General features: G+C 43.3%; 1 protein-coding gene across 6 annotated transcripts in view; it reads left to right on the top strand.

Annotated features, from left to right (window-relative positions):
* ACSL4 (acyl-CoA synthetase long chain family member 4) overlaps positions 1-17,253 on the top strand; it is a 234,148-nt gene that overhangs the window by 143,757 nt on the left and 73,138 nt on the right. For all 6 annotated transcript variants that reach the window (XM_078688793.1, XM_078688795.1, XM_078688792.1 and 3 more), the window contains exon 10: positions 14,981-15,120. In XM_078688793.1, coding sequence (XP_078544919.1) covers positions 14,981-15,120 — 140 coding nt within the window. The remainder of the gene's footprint in view (positions 1-14,980; positions 15,121-17,253) is intronic.

Below are 17,253 nucleotides of genomic sequence, written 5' to 3'. Positions count from 1 at the left end.
TTTTCAACCCCCGGTTCTAGCAGCAGGAAAACTTTTAGGCTACCACACTCTCTACAAATCAGTACATACATATATAGCTCTTCTGTAATAGATTGCTAGACTGTGGCTTCTGTTGCTCTTCCTGTTCATGGTAAGCTGTTTTGATCAACCTTAAACAGTGTGTTGCATCGTTTGAAATCAAGGTGATGGGATACCAGTTGAGTAAGGATTATCCTCTGACTGACAATCCCCCCCAGTTATTCAAGTGGTCTAAAGCAGATACATAAAATTCAGACAGGAGCAGAGTAGTGCTTTATACTGTGACCGGAGCAGCTTGCAACTGTGCGTTTGGTTAGCGAGATGCTACTATTTGGTGGATGTGACCTTTCTAATTCTACTCTGGTTTTAAACTTCAGTACCATGAAGTGCTGAGTTGGCAATAGCTGAATTCAGAGGTTAACATCTTAAGTACCCTTTAATTGGGCCATATGCCACCAGTCATGCACATTGCTTAGAAATTGCAAAAACCTTAAAGTTCATATTAAATACAGTCTTAATATTATATAACAAGATTCAAGTTGGAAAGACTCCACAACACCCTGTAGAATCTCCAAACCTGGCTTCTGCCCTAAACATTTTGAGATATTCTCTGTACACTTCAACAGGTCAGTGAGACCGTAAAAGTAGCAAACCTTCATAGGCACAGTGTGACTTGCAGCTCTGAATGGCCCAAACAGTACAGTAATCTAGCCTGACTAATGAGAAAGTGCCTATTGGACAGGGCATAATGAAATATTCAGGCCCCAAAAAGTATCACTTAATGTGATGCATGGTTCCAACTAAACATAACAAGCCTTGGTGCTTGCAACTTGTTCCGGTACCTCGGGTATTGGGGCAGGGCGGCTCCTGGGGTTCATGGCATCTCAAAACAGGGAGACTTATCTGACCGCCTGGTTCATGAAGAGCTCTTGTTGGGGTGCTGCTCCCTCAGTGGGCTCAGGAGTCGACATAACGCTGTACAGAGCAGCTGCAGTCTGTGCCTGCTGTTCCAAGGAGTGGCTCCTCCACTCCAAAGGAGGTGCTGCTGGGTCGAAGAAGAGCTGAGGAGACCTCTACGAGTTTGTGGAGACTGTTCCACTTCTGGACGAGCCAGTGCCTGTTATTATCAGAAGAGCAGCAGCCAGGCAGGATTTTGTCCTGGGGGCCATCTAAATAATAACTTTAGGGGTGTTAAAGAGAATAAAGGGTAGTAGCCAGTGGGCCCCTGTATGACCACTTCCTGTGGGGAGCGAGTATAACCCTGACCCAGAGTTCCTAATTCCACCAAAAACAAGATGATGGAACCCTTCTTTCATGGAGCACATCAGGTAGCCTGGAGGTGCAACACGCCTACTTGCATAGCTAATATTTTGCCTGTTCTGGTGGCAAATGGGCCTTAGGGCAGGGATGGCATCTCCCAGGTCTGGGGGAAGCCAGGGTTGCATATCAGAGGCAGCAGGGGCTTTGAAGTCCCTGGCCTTGATATGCTAATTCACTAGCCAACCTGCTGGAGGAGTTGTGACCACTTTCCTCCGGAGCGAGCATAGTTTCTGACCTCAGAGCATAGACGGTCACTGCAGGGGGTCATAAACTTGTCTGTGGTTGCACGCTGGACGATACCAGTCAGCCAGCAATATAAGTACTTGTGGGCTTTTCAGGGGGCACCTCTAATGTGCCCTCTGGGTGCATGTCTAAATCTAGTACTGGCAACAGCACAGATTTATTAAGACCTAGTGTTTGATACCAAACACCAGAGGTTTCAGTAAAGCCAACATGTAGCTGGGGAACTCGTACCAGTGCCCAGTACATATACTTAAGACGGCTTCCCTATTTAGTTGTACCATCTAGTAATTGAACTAGACAGTACAGGGGCAAAGCTGACCATGCATATATGCCCTCACATGTGGTGTATGCACCTTGCCTTAGGGCTACAAGGCCTGTTGTTGTAGGGGTGACTTGCATATGTTACATGAAGAGACTTTGGCAATGCACACAGTGAGTATGCCATATCGTGTTTTCATTCATGGTTTACACCATGCCACGCAGACTGCAATGGCTGCCTGCATGCAATTTGTATGGGAGTCCCTTAGGGTGGCATAATACCTGCTGCAGCCCTTAGGTACCCTCTTCAGTACTCATGCCCTAGGTCCCAGGGGGATCACTTATTTTAGGGACTTACAGTGGTGCTAAAGCCTTTCCTAATTGGGGTACAATTGAACACATACTATGTATTCTCCTTAGATTCGGGTGTTAGGGCAGGTATCTGCTGCCTTTGATATGGTCATTTATAGTTGTTTGATTGTTTGCGGTCTATTGGGGCACATAGACACAGCTCTTGCCGTCCTCCTTTATTTCTCAGTGATAGATCTCAATCTGTAACAAATAAAGGTTTTACTGCAAAGTCTTTTACTTTCCCTTGTGGGATCCCAAAGGGCTCGTTTCTGACCCCAACCTTGTTTAACGTTTGTCTCCCCCTGGCTGATCTGATAAAATAATTTGGGTTCTCATTGGTAACCTAAGCAGATGACACACAGATTATTGTCAGTTACCAATGATATTCTAAACATAAATTTCTGCAACTGTATGAGGGCAGTCAGTGAATGGAGGAGCATGAACTGTTAAAAACTAAATTCAACTAAGACTGAAGACCTGCTATTTGAAAATGATGTCTTTTTGGTTTCCCACCTGGTGGCCCCAAGAGCTGGGGAACTTACCCAAGCCAAAAAATAAGGTAAAAAATCTGGGCGTGATTGTAGACGATAAACTGATCTTTAAAGAACAAGTCAACACAGTGATTTCAATTTGCTTTGATATTCTAAAAATAATAAAGAAGATTGCACATCTGCTCACCTTTGATCTCTTAAAGATCGCGGTTACTGCTGTAGTCTTGGCAAGATTAGATTATTTTAAGGGTCTTTTTCAAGGGCATGGAAAAGATCATTGAGTATTTCAGACATTGCAAAGCACAGCAGCAAGGATCCTCTTTAACATCCCTAGGTCTGATTCTGCATCCTTAGAAACAATTACATTGGCTTACAACTGAAAAACTTATAACCCTTAAGGTTCCATGTCTTGCATAGAAAGCGTTGCAAGGAACTGGCCCAGATTACCTAACAAGAAATTAAAATGGTATGTTCCAGTTGGGTCCTTATGCTCTACCTTCCAAAACAATCTGGTAGTTCCGTCTTACCTTATAAACAATTGAGAGAGAAAGGGTGGTTAGACCTTGAAGGTCTAGTAGGAACTCCTGGTCCCCCTAGGTATAATAATTAAACAAATGGAGGAGTAACCACTAAGGGTACTAAATACCTGTTATAGTTATTACGGTATTGAGGTGCATGCCCTGCGACCCAATCTGGGACAATCCTTTGTCCTTAGAAGTCCCCTCACTCACCAACCTAGTTGGTGACATGCTTCATCAACGGGGTCCCACCCGGACGGCCGAATGCCATCCAGGTGTGCTGCGACACCTGATTACAGTGGAGCTGGTTATTCTTGTTTTATATGTGATATGAATAGAAAAGTGTAGTTAAAAGTTGTCTCAACACTACCCACTCGAAGACTTTATTCTGGAGTGGTTGGACAACCAGTAAAAATATATATACAATTATATTTACATGTGGCACCTTTGCCTGATTAGGTAGGCTGTGGTGTCGAAAAAAAGACGTAAAGAAAGTTAAAAGGGGAGGTCTACATGTTTCAACCTTCGTGTGATTATAGAGGTTTTCATCAGGACCAGTGTATCTTAGGCTGGGTGGTCTACACACGCTAAGGGGTATCCTACCCTCGCCTAATAGTATGCATGAAATCACAAAACGGTGATTTCTAAAAAGTGTTCTCCGTGTAGTTTCGATTAAAAACCTGTGGAAAAAACGGGGAGAAAGGGCGTGGTGAGGGCATATTAATCCAGTGCAAACATCCAGAGAATATGTGCTTGGTGAACTGTGAGGAGATGTGCCTGTTTTCGGACTGGAACAATCGTAACTGGAGCAGGCTTACTTGCTGTTTGTGAAAAAAACACGCGTTTACTGCCATCAGGGTGTTACGCTACATTCGGAGCTGTGGTGTATCGTGACTTTGCCAAAATATGATTGCCGCTGTACCCGTGAGTGCCAGAAACATGAGTGAGTACGGCTCATGTGGTAATAGCAGTATCAAAGCTCCGGTATCGGAGCGTGCCGTGATTGAACAATAAATAAATAAAGTGATGCGGCGCAAAACAGATCTTAAGTGCTGATAATTTAAGATCTAATTAAAAAACACACACACACAACATACTCGCATACAGGCAGCACAAGCAGTCATCCACATACGAGCAGATTGACAGAATGTTCTTACTTGAAGCACGCTGATTTAGGGCTTCATGAGCTCCCCCAACCCTGCTTTATCGTGCAACCACCATCTAAAACGGAAAGTGGTAGGGAAGTGAGAGGATCGGAACGGTTCCGTCGAACCTTGACCCATCTGGTTGGGCTATATCAGGACTTACTTGTGGCTTCAGGAAATCAGGCTGATTAGCCTAGCAGCGATTCGGTCGGGAGCTCCGTGGGAGTGAGGTACGGGCTCTAGCGTGAAGCTTAAAATTAACTTCCGTGTTTGCCGAGAGGGCGGGGAATAGTCACGTGGGGCCCGGTTGCTAGGGTAACTCCAGCTCGAGTCAGACGCTAGGCTTGCGCAGCCGCAGATGGCTGTGCTGCCAGGAAGCGTCAAACTCGGGATTTTAAGGACTTGGGTTATTTGGGGGGTAGAGGGAGACGCTCGTCAGCGTAGTGTTGGACTAAATGTGATACGTAGTGATCGAGTTATCAGAAAGGAGCGAGGGATCACTTAATGATCCTAGGGGGGACAGAATCTTGTAACGGATCATTATTACATGAACTTAAAGCAAAAAACAGATCAGTGATTTTAACTGGAGAGCACTGTATTCCAGGGGATATTGTCGTTGAGACCTGTACTCTGGGTGCACAGTCTATATATCCAACATTGCTCTTTTTCATAGAGTCGTTGTGGTAGTCTGTTGCCCGGTGTTAGCTGTTCTATGACAGTCCATGTCATATCATTGGGCGTATGGTTCATGGAAAGGTAGTGTTCAGTCAGTTTAGTCATAGATTTCTTGCACCGGATGGTGCTTCTATGCTCGCCAATTCTTTGCTTGACCTTCCTGCTGGTCATGCCTACGTAGCGAAGGTTGCAGGGACAGATGATAAGGTATACTACGTTTGTACTGTTACAGTTGGTGTGGGACCTGATGGTCCAAGTTTTTCCTGGTTCCAACGAAAGAGTTTTAGTGTTCTCCGTCAGGTGGCACACGCTGCAATTGCCGCATTTATAGTGCCCTAAATCAGCGTGCTTCGAGTAAGAACATTCTGTCAATCTGCTCGTATGTGGATGACTGCTTGTGCTGCCTGTATGCGAGTATGTTGTGTGTGTGTGTGTGTTTTTTAATTAGATCTTAAATTATCAGCACTTAAGATCTGTTTTGCGCCGCATCACTTTATTTATTTATTGTTCAATCACGGCACGCTCCGATACCGGAGGTTTGATACTGCTATTACCACATGAGCCGTACTCGCTCCTGTTTCTGGCACTCACGGGTACAGCGGCAATCGTATTTTGGCAAAGTCACGATACACCACAGCTCCGAATGTAGCGTAACACCCTGATGGCAGTAAACGCGTGTTTTTTTCACAAACCGCACATAAGCCTGCTCCAGTTACTATTGTCCCAGTCCGAAAACGGGCACATCTCCTCACAGTGCACCAAGCACATATTCTCTGGATGTTTGCACTGGATTAATATGCCCTCACCACACCCTTTCTCCCCGTTTTTTCCACAGGTTTTTAATCGAAACTACACGGAGAACAACACTTTTTAGAAATCAGTTTTGTGATTTCATGCATACTATTAGGCGAGGGCAGGATACACCTTAGCGTGTGTAGACCACCCAACCTAAGATACACTGGTCCTGATGAAAACCTCTATAATCACACGAAGGTTGAAACATGTAGACCTCCCCTTTTAACTTTCTTTACGACTTTTTTTCGACACCACAGCCTACCTAATCAGGCAAAGGTGCCACATGTAAATATAATTGTATATACATTTTTACTGGTTGTCCAACCACTCCAGAATAAAGTCTTCGAGTGGGTAGTGTTGAGACAACTTTTAACTACACTTTTCTATTCATATCACATATAAAACAAGAATAACCAGCTCCACTGTAATCAGGTGTCGCAGCACACCTGGATGGCATTCGGCCGTCCGGGTGGGACCCCGATGATGAAGCATGTCACCAACTAGGTTGGTGAGTGAGGGGTCTTATAAGGACAAAGGATTGTCCCAGATTGGGTCGCAGGGCATGCACCTCAATACCGTAATAACTATACAGGTATTTAGTACCCTTAGTGGTTACTCCCCTATAGTTCTGTCTTACCAACGGATGTCTTGGGGTGGCAGGAGCTTTATTAGAAACACTGCCCTTAAATGGAACAGTCTCCCCAAATAAGTGAAGTCTACAACCAATCTTCTAGCTTTGAGAAGTTTTTAAAACCTGGCTCTTCTTCAAATAAAGAAAATCTCTTTACTGATTACAGACACCCCAAGATACATGGAGGTATATTCTGCGCTTTATAAATGTATTCAATATCAATATCTGATAGACACCGAGACGCAGATTCCTAACTTCAGTATCCTCTCCCAGGTGCGAAACTAGATCCATAAACCTTCCACACCAGGCAACTCCGTATCAACGCCATCATGCGATGTCAATGGAATTTATATAACCTCCGTGCTAGCGCACTGACTTCAGTCCCTTCTTTTCCATGCTTGCAACGCTGATCCAGAAGTTTATGGTTGTTTACCTTGCGATTCTGTCAACTTTTTAGCCTGACCCTTCCTCCATTCAGTTACAATTATAGGGCTGCATTTATTCTGCAGTAAACTTGTGTTCTTTGCACTATATTCCACGACATGCAGCTTTCTCGATTACTATTTTGTGCTTGGCGCAAACGTCGTGCCTTTCTCCTTCAGCTCTTTATTTGTGTTTGATTTTTGATTGATACCTCCTAAATATGTCTTGCAGTTTGCTTTACTCTGCTGAAGCGCTCGAGCTCAAGAGTTGATACCTACATGGTACGTTCTGTACTCTATGTGGAGTATTTTTTGTATGCTATGTGAGCATTTCTAAGAGTGTGTGCGCGTGTGTATATGGATATGTGTGTGTGTGTGTGTGTGTGTGTGTGTGTATGTGTATATATATATATATCTGTGTTATAGTTTGGCTTTCACCCAAGCCGCTTACTCGGCGGGCTCACGGCAGGGGTACCAACGCCCACGAATCCAAAACTAACAACCAATGCGCAACTCCTCCTTAGAATGCGTAAAAACACTGGAGCCGTTGCCTCTATTGGAAAGTGTGTTTATTCCATCAACACTACGTCCAACGCGTTTTGGAGTTGAAGTGACTCCTTCATCATGGGCAAAAGACTGTGCTGCAATGTTTACATTTAAAGTGCTTAGTTTAGTTTGATTTGGTTTGGTTTGGTACCCCTTGTTAGGTGCTTTTGATATTTGTACCTCCATGGAAGTCTCAGTATATATTATCATTGTTGGCCGCAAGATTATCGTCTTGTGAGCATTAAAACACTTTGTATTTTTGCTCTTCATGGTTATGTCTTCTAGCCATTGCTATTTGATTGGTTATTCCACCTCTTCGCGTAGACGTAGAGGTTGGTTTGTACATGTCCCTTCATCATGATTGGTTTATTTTCCTGGGATTATGTCATGTTATTGGTCTCCAGGGAGACATGTCTCTCCATCAATTCCATTCCTTCTCTTCTGAAGGGTACTTAATACTCTTGACTCTTTTGAGTTGTTATAACGCTTTGCGTTATTACTAAAGATTTATTCTTCCTGAAGGGCATTTCCCTCAAATGATGTTCTTTTTCTTCTCTCTGAGGGTATGACGTGGCCATGAGCGGACTAGGCATTTGCCCTATAGCTTCTACTTTTTTGTAAATGGCTTTTATTCTTTTCCTCCTGGACCATTGCTCTTGTAGAGGACAACTTTTTTCATCATTTATCTAACTCTAGTTGTTGTAGTTGGGTTCGCACATTGCGAAGTGTGATAGCTAGATGGCATATACATATTTAATGTTTATTTTATAGATCACTCTGATTATTTTATTCTGCAATCCTTTAAAATTGTTCAGCTTCTGCATGACTGGATTTTTCTACATAATCTGTTAATGTTAATGTTAATGTTATGTTAATGTTATTTGTACTTGTAGAGCGCTAACTGATACCCGAAGGTGTCCTGGCGCTGTGAGAAGGCCTACTGCAAGCTAAAGAAGTGGGGCGTCTCCAGTTATGTTGTGAATAACCAGGTTTTGAGAGTTTTTCTGAAAAGGAGGAGGTTAGGGATGTTTCTTATGTTTAGTGGTAGAGTGTTCCAGGCTTTTGCTGCGTTATTCGTGAAACTCCTTCTACCCCAGTTTGCTTTTCTCACTCTAGGAGTGCCAGTCAGCTTTTGGTCGGCTGACCGTAGTGCTCTGTTTGGTATGTACCAGGTAAAACGTTCTTGGAGAAATTTTGGTCCTATGCCATGGAGAGCTTTGAATACCAGGCAAAGTGCTTTGAATTTCGAGCGCTTACTGACTGAGCCAGTGTAGCTGTTTTATTTTGTTCGAGATGGATTTATATTTGGGTGTGGCTGTTATCAGTCGTGTGGCTGCATTTTGTATCATCTGCAGCTTGTTCATTGATCCTTTTTGAACAGTTAGGTACAGACTGTTGTAACAATCCAGTCTTGACATTATTAGGGCTGATACCACAGTTTGTTGAGCTTCCTTAGGTAAGAGTGGCATAATTTTGTTGCACGATTTGAGGATATGTGATGTGGTAGAGACAACCTGATTTATTTGGTTCTTGAAATTCATTTTTTCATCGATCAAGACACCCTGATTTTTTATTTTTTTTATGGGGATCGGCAGTGATTCCATCTCTTCAGGCCAGCAGTTTGGAGTCCAGAAATTGGGGTCATTGCCAAAGAGAATCACCTCCGTTTTACCGGAGTTCAGCTTTAAGCAATTTTGGGACAACCATGCTCCTACTGCTTTTATGTAATCCTTTAGTTTAATTGTGGTTTCATGTAGATTTTTCGGTAAAAGAGAGACGACTATTTGGGTGTCGTCAGCGTATGAAGTTAGGGAAAATCCGAAACTTTGGATTAAGGGGGATAGAGAGGACACATAGACATTGAATAGTGTTGGGCTTATTGCACACCACACGGAAAGGAAAAAGGTGTGGCCGTAAATTCATCTAAGGTTACAGTTTGGGTCCTGTCAGTAAGAAATGACTTAAGCAATTTCCATGCATTGTCTTTGATTCCTAGCTTGTCCAGTCGGTTCCTCAACAGGTCGTGATGGACCGTGTCGAAAGCCGCAGATAAATCTAGCATTATCAGTACGGCTTTTCCTCCATGATCTAAGATGGTTCTGATCTCTTCTGTGGACTTCAGGAGTGCTGTCTCTGTGCTGTGTGCCTCTCTAAAACCATATTGGGTCAGATCAAGAGCTTGTGTGTCCTGTAGGAACCTACAAAGCTGTGAGTTCATGTTACTTTCTAGGAGTTTTGCAGGAAGGGGAAGCCTGGAAATGGGTCTGAAACTATTTGGATCATTGGTGTCCAGATTTGTCTTTTTTAAGAGTGGTAGGATGGTTGCATGTTTCCATTCCTTGGGAAAATAGCCCTCCTGATAGAAACAATTAAATATGTTGGTCGGCTGAACAGCAATAGGTCTGGCTGCCATTTTTACTATAGTACAGGGGCATGGATCCGTAGGGGAGCCTGACTTTGCCTTATTTAAAAGTTTAAGAGTATTGTCTATCTCTAAGGTAGAGAAGACGTTGAAGGTTTGCATATCAGGATTAGTTTCTTGCCAGTTGACATTTGGAATAGTACTCTGGTCCAACAATGAAAAAGATTGAAAGATGTTGTTAACTTTGTCAAATAAGCCACAAGCAATCTTATTACATAATTCCTGACGGGCCACTATCGGCGGCGTTTGGGGATGGGCCAGGGAGTTTACAATTTTAAAGAGTTATTTTGCTGAGTTCCCTTTTATATCGCAAGTTCTTTGCTGAAGCAATTTTATTACTAAAGAATTCCTGTTTTGAACTCTTGAGGAGTTGTTTATATAGTAACAGTCCTGTTTTGTACTTTTTAAAAATCATTTTCTGGTAGCCTTCCCCCCCATGCCCTCTCCAGGCGTTTGCAGGCTAGCTTTTGCTTTTTCAGCTCCTTCGAGTACCAAGGTGCGGAGGGGTGTTGTCTAGTATGACTATAGGTTTTTTGGGGAGCTAGTTTGTTTCCTGCAGATTCAAGCCATTTGGAGTAGGTCCTAGTGGCCTCATCCAGGTCGCTAGGGGTGGGGGTGGCGGATTCCATTAGTGTTTGGACAAGTTCCTCTTCTTTTATCTTGTTCCAAGCTCTGTTTTTAGTGTATTTTACCGCTAGTTTCCCTGTTTTTCGATCAGGAGTTTGAAGTTCAAAGAGAATGACTGAGTGATCGGACCATGCTAGAGTCGGAGTTTTTGTTCCTGATATTTGCGAGTTATTAAAAAAAATTCCATCTAGGGTGTGACCAGCCTGATGCGTGGCCCCTTGGACTAGCTGTTCCAGATTCCCACCTCTCATGGTATCCAGTAAGTTCAAGGTATCGGGGTCCATAGATTCCAGATGGTAATTAAAATCCCCTAGGATGGTATAAGATTCTGAGCATATACCCCTTTCTATTATGCTACTAAGAAGGGACGGGAATGGGCCTTTTGGGCAAGGTGCCCTATAGAGGAGTGTGAGGTATAGTACTGGGAAAGTTGGAGGCAGAATGCAAGCGCTTCACAGTCTTCTATCGTTATCGGATTGAAGGATGCCATGATCGATTGATGATAGATGATGGCAAGGCCTCCTCCCCATTTATGCTGTCTGTTTAGGGTATAGCTGAAGTAATCAGGGGGGGGGGGGTGGCTTTGACTAAATCCGGTCCAGAGGCCAAATCTGTCCATGTCTCAGTTATAAAGGCCACATGTATGTTCTCATCAGTGATTAAGGAGGCGATTTCCGTGCTATGTTTTACTAACGATCTAGCATTAAACAGGGCACATGTCCAGGGATTTATAGGGGCATTTTGCTTAATGGTTGGTCGAATATAGCATCTCTCACGGACCGGTTTGTTGGTCAGGGGAGGAACAGTGACTTTACACCCTTTACGGTATACTGCACTACTTGGACTTATGGTGTCCAGACGGATGATGGTGCATCTATGGGTGTTTGGGGTGATGTTACCCGTCAGTAGATCCTCTCTTGAATATTTTAACTTAGGATTCATTTCTGCTACGTTTGGGGGGGTGGCACGGGCACGACCCGGGCGCGGACAGGCGCAGACGGACTTGCCTTCGGCGCGCTTACGGCGTGCGTCCACTGCGCGGTTGCTTCAGGGCAGTTTTAAGTAGGTTATGGGGCATCAAGCCTAGCCCGCTAACCCTTAATCCTCCTGAGATGGCCGCCTCGGCGTCGAAATCCAGCTGAAAATCGCGGTATTCTTCTAGCCGAAGATGGTGAATGTGCAAAATAGGCAGTATTCAATTAATTCTGGATATCAGTGCAAGTATTATTAAAACAATGTCACTTTTAAAAACCAGCCAAACAGTTTAAAATAGCCTCCACAATTGTCCCCTTACGTTTGACTCACCCGGCTGTGCCTCAGGAGGACTTCTCAATGCGCGGTCGCTGCAGGGCGGTTTTAAGTAGGTTATGGGGCACTACTTGGACTTATGGTGTCCGGACGGATGATGGTGCATCTATGGGTGTTTGGGGTGATGTTACCCGTCAGTAGATTCTCTCTTGAATATTTTAACTTAGGATTCATTTCTGCTACGTTTGGGGGGGTGGCATGGGCATGACCCGGGCGCGGACAGGCGCAGACGGACTTGCCTTCGACGCGCGCCGTAGTCCGCTGCGCGGTTGCTTCAGGGCAGTTTTAAGTAGGTTATGGGGCATCAAGCCTGGCCCGCTAACCCTTAATCCTCCCTAGATGGCCGCCTCGGCGTCGGAAGTCCCGCTGTAAATCTCTGTATTCTTCTTGCCGAAGACGGTCAATGTGCAAAATAGGCAGTATTCAATTAATTCTGAATATCAGTGCAAGTATTATTAAAAACAATGTAGATGAATTTCTTCATATTGTAAGATCACATACTAAGCTTGGGATTCTCTAAGCTTCAAGGTTTCTTTTTCATACTTTATATCATATTCAACTTTATTCTCTATTGGCGGCTAATGCTGTCTCAAGCAATTACGCTGACGTTTTGGATGGCTGTTGTTTTCCTACGTGAAATTGTGGCCTCTATGGTTCCGGTTCTATTATGTCCGCATTGTTTTGCTGGTTATTCGACTTTACTTATATTTCTAAGTGTTATATTTTCTCTTGTCTATACTTAGGTGGGTGGGTATTTGCTCCTCGGTCAGTGTATTTCTTGGAGATAGGCGAGCGGTCTTTATATTATCTCTAGGGATATGACTGCTTCTATGCCACTAGTTGCTATTGTCGGGTCTAGTGGCTTTGTGAGTTATACGTCCACAGTAGGGCCTGTGTTTAACCGTATGGTCACAGGTTCATATACCAGCGACTCAGGCTTTCTCCATTCTGAGGTTGATAACATGAGCACCATTAAACATCTGTTATTCTGCACCAAGGTACCCTTGCAGTGAACGTGCACTTTACAAATACACAATATGTCTTCTACTGTTTTAAAAAAAATTTAATAGAGCTTTCGGTCTCCTTTTCCACGAGTGATAGACCTCTCATGCTGTTACAGTGTAGGTCTGGCTCCAGTAGAACTCTATATGGCATGGAAATTTACCTCCATGGCATCACCTGCTGTTCCGTGTCTCACAATTATCGGACACTCTGTTCGAGTCTGGATATGTGCAACAATAGCTTTATATTCTAGAGTTATTTGGCAATTTGTCCTACTATCATGGGTAACATTCTTCCCATTCCTTCTGTGTCTTTTTGACCTTCCTTATGACGGTCCCTTCAGTGCTTCTGCGGTGAGCATGCATGGATTTGGCTTCCCTTAAAGATGCAAGACGTTTTTTATTGATCTTTTTGGTTTGATTCTACCACAGTTGTCATGCTAACATGGATAATTGTTATTGCCATGCTTCTTTAATGTCTTTTGACTTAACTTGTATGTTATTGCTCACCTACATTATTATGAAGGTCTGGTCTTGTTCTCTGGTTCTAGACTGGTCTTGTTCTAGTTAGAGACTTTTGGTGGTCTCAGTTCGCAGACCCTCCTACAGAGATGGCTGGCATGCTTTTGGTATTTGATTCTAAAGTAAGGAATCTGAGGCTAGATGTCTCTTTCAGATGAACAAGTTACTTACCTCTGGTAACGCATTATCTGGTCGAGACCGGATCTAGCTGCAGATTCCTTACTCCCCTCAGACCCTCCCCACTCTGCGAACCTATTCCTCTTTGGTCTCGCACTTATTTGAGACTTCACATACTGAACTGAGAACTCTGTGTTTCTTTGAGAGTGAGTCCTCTCATCTCTGTGTTTTCATTATGATATCCACATACTGAACTAATTGTGTTTTATTTACACAAAGGTGTCTTTCAATTTGGCACACTGTTTCAATAGGCAGTTTCTATATGTGCCTCCACGTTTTGACTGCAGAAAACAGTAACATTAGAAATTGACATCGGGAAGAGAGTTATATAGACTCCGTCACATCTTGTGATGACGTCGATACAGAGTTGCACGGCACCCTCTTCCGACGCGCGAACATGCTGTGGGAAACGTTTCTGGATCAAGTCTTGCACCTTGGGGAGGATTCTAAAGTAAGTAGCCTGCAGCTGGATCCTGTCTCTCCCAGATAATGTGTTACAAAAGGTAAGTAACTAGTTCTTCAAGGAAAGAACACTGGGACTGGAGCCTGGTTAGCAGGCTTCAGGAGTGTAAAACCAGCACCTAGTAGTTCTAATGAGGGCAAAAGAGGGGAGGGGGGGGGGGCAACTGCAACAAAATTCCAGTTTCTTACAGTCCCTTATCGGTATAGAGAGAAAAGCTGAGTTTGCAGCTTTAGATCAGCGGAATAGAACAAAAATTGAACATTGCACAGCTCACCTTTTCCATCCAGATTACCATGGCAAAAATGTAGAGAATATTCTCATTCCATACAGTATCAGATTCCCGAGTTTGTCTAGGGGAGTGAAAAGAATGGTACCATTTTTTTCTCTGTAACATTCTTTAAAGCAGGCTACATAGAGAATTCTTGGACTGGAAATCATCAGTAGAGGAAAGGTACTTTGGCTACACAGGTTTGACTTAGTTGTACACATTTCTCACCAATAGAAAGGTTATCAGATGTACCTGTGGTTGGAATGGTAATGGACACATCTCAGTTGCTATTGATTTGCCGCAACTACAGCCCTCTGAAGAGGTGTCCAACATATTTTTTCAGATTTATTGACTCGACCTTTTGGAAACTGACCTTATCTGCTCAGCAATCTGATTATGGCCCTAGATCATTCACTGAACAGAGGTTCTTTTCAGTAAGAGCGAAGTGGACCAATGTTACCATTGCCCGCCACAAAGACAGGGTGCAGATATGCTTATGTACTTTAAATAATCACCTGGCATGTGTTCAGTACCCTTATTGAGTGCTAGAGAGTGGATTTTAAATCTGTGCCATTACCTCTCGGAATTTGTGTCTGTTGTAATTATCACCTTATTCTTTATTGATAAATGTATAGTGTGCTTTGTTTGTGTATGTGTGAGGTGTTGCAACTTTCATTAATCTTCAGTGTATCATACTCCTATTTAGAGCTGTACAGTAGGATTTAGTGTGTCTTTGCACTTTTAGCACAGCGTAATACAATGTGTCTTTTTTAATATAGGAAATCATGGACCGTATTTATAAGAATGTGATGAGCAAAGTGCAAGAAATGAACTACATTCAGAGAACACTATTTAAGCTTGGCTACGACTACAAATTGGATCAAATCAAAAGAGGATACGATGCCCCACTGTGCAATGTGTAAGTGATAATAATTTTACCTTTCTGCCTCAATTTAATGCTATTCACAAGCCAAAGGATGATTGCCTTTTTTCTACAAACACAAGCGTGGTTGGAGTATCCAATGAGAATCAGCTTTTTCCTTATTTTCTGTTATTTGGCCATTTGTTTTCACAATAACAGTGAATTTTGAAGTCCTATATTTTTGGCTCACAGTTCTTATGAGCAAAGGCACTATTGTGATTGCAAACCGATTACACTCATACTGGAAGGTCAATTTTACAATTTTCTTACAATTTACATTTGGATTCCTGCCATCATACACTGGTGTGAATGTTAGTGGGTTTTACTCCATATGTTCTTCTGCATCTGATTCATATTGCAGTACTCACCTTAAGGGTGCTAGAGCTTTGTTTTTCCCTGGTGTCAATGTATGGACTAGGGAACTCATGGGGATGAAGAATGCTGTTGTGCTCTTTTATTTTTATACAATAATATATCAAATTCTAGTTTGTGGACCTTCTACTAATAGAATAATGCCTGATAAGACTAGCAGCGTATTGAAATGTCCTCATATCAAATGAAAAAAATACAAAGCACACATTTTATTTAAATGATCACTATTAAAGATAAACTATTTTAAAGGGATACAGTTGACTTAAAAATCCTCAAAGTACATTGAAGGTATTTGACATTTCTCTGAACCTCGATCTCAGGGGTGATAGTTTTATAGAGAACTTTTCTGGTCAGAGGAGCATATCCAGCTTGAAATGCTGTATGGAGTATGGTGTGATATGTGTGGTTCTGCTGCTGGCTGTATTATAGAAACCAGCCGGTGATGGGAGCATATAATCTTGGCACTCCTAAGCAGCACAATGTATAGTTGCTGTATACATCACACTATTTATGGTAAATAATTATGCATAATTACTTCACACACGAGGCACCAGGGAAAATTTAATTTGCCCAGAATCGCACATGTTGTTGAGTGTTCATGTTGAATTTATACTATAGATCCACATGTTAAATGTGGTATACTTGTAAAGCGCACAGCTGCCCCAGCAAAGGGGCGTCCCGGTGCTGTATACCGCTGGGGAACCCGTCCTGGCTTTCCCTGTGGGATGGTCCCTACTGGGAATCCCCAAGGTGGAGCCAGGCATCCCCGGCGTTGATAGGGCCGTTGTGGAGATTAGGCAAGCTAATGCCCAGAGTTGCTGAGTGGGACCCCAGGTTAGAGTAGGCACCAAGGCGAGAATTGTCGAGTCCGCTGACCCTGGTCCACGACCCTGCCGCGTCGGGAATTGAACCCTGGTCGCGGGCCGACTTCTGCTCCCGGGTCTGCCGCCTCTAACCAGTGAGCCACACCACTCCACCATGTTCCAGGACAGCATCTTAAACAGATCGCTTCCATTTTCCATGCTCTAGTAGCCCACCTAGGGGGATAATCATATTCTAGCAGCTGCATTATGTTTGTGGGTAAAGCTGCATGACGTGTGAGAAGTACAGTGTAGGTGGAATATTACAAGCATCACTTGTACAATGAGCATCATGACCCATGGAAGCCTCAATCTCCCTTCCTTGCATCTTCATCAGACTGTCTCTCTCTCTTGCTCGATCTCTCTCTCTGTCTCTGTCTCTCTCTGTCTCTCTCTCTGTCTCTGTCTCTCTTTCTCTCTCTGTCTCGCTGTCTCTCTTTCTCTCTCTGTCTGTCTCTGTCTCTGTCTCTGTCTCTCTCTCTCTCTCTCTCTCTCGCTCTCTTTCCAACAAAAAAGCTTTTTTTGTCTTTGCTCCACAATGTGAATATGATCATTAAGTTTGTATTCTGCTATGAAGTGTTCGCTGGTTTTCTGTTCTGTTTTTGATGTTCACATATTGAGGCTGACAAGGTCTGTACTTGAAAAGGAAATTACTATACATCATCAACTTGTCTGTGTATGCTATACCTTGTTCATTTGTTGCCAGGTCTCAACATTAGATATTTCACAACTTCATATTTTTTAATATTTCCTAACACCAGTATTAGTAGTAGACCTCCTTAGAATGACTGACTGAAAGTAAACCATGTCGAACCACCCCTTTCTTTTCCATTTTCTCTACAGGCGAAGTAGAAAAACAGGTATGCCTAAAAAGAAAAGCCTTTGTTCGGGCTTCTGG

The sequence above is a fragment of the Lissotriton helveticus genome, chromosome 4_1, assembly GCF_964261635.1.
Source record: "Lissotriton helveticus chromosome 4_1, aLisHel1.1, whole genome shotgun sequence".
Classification (NCBI taxonomy): domain Eukaryota; kingdom Metazoa; phylum Chordata; class Amphibia; order Caudata; family Salamandridae; genus Lissotriton; species Lissotriton helveticus.
The sequence above is the reverse complement of the archived record's forward strand: the minus strand, read 5'-3'. Positions and strand labels throughout refer to the sequence as shown.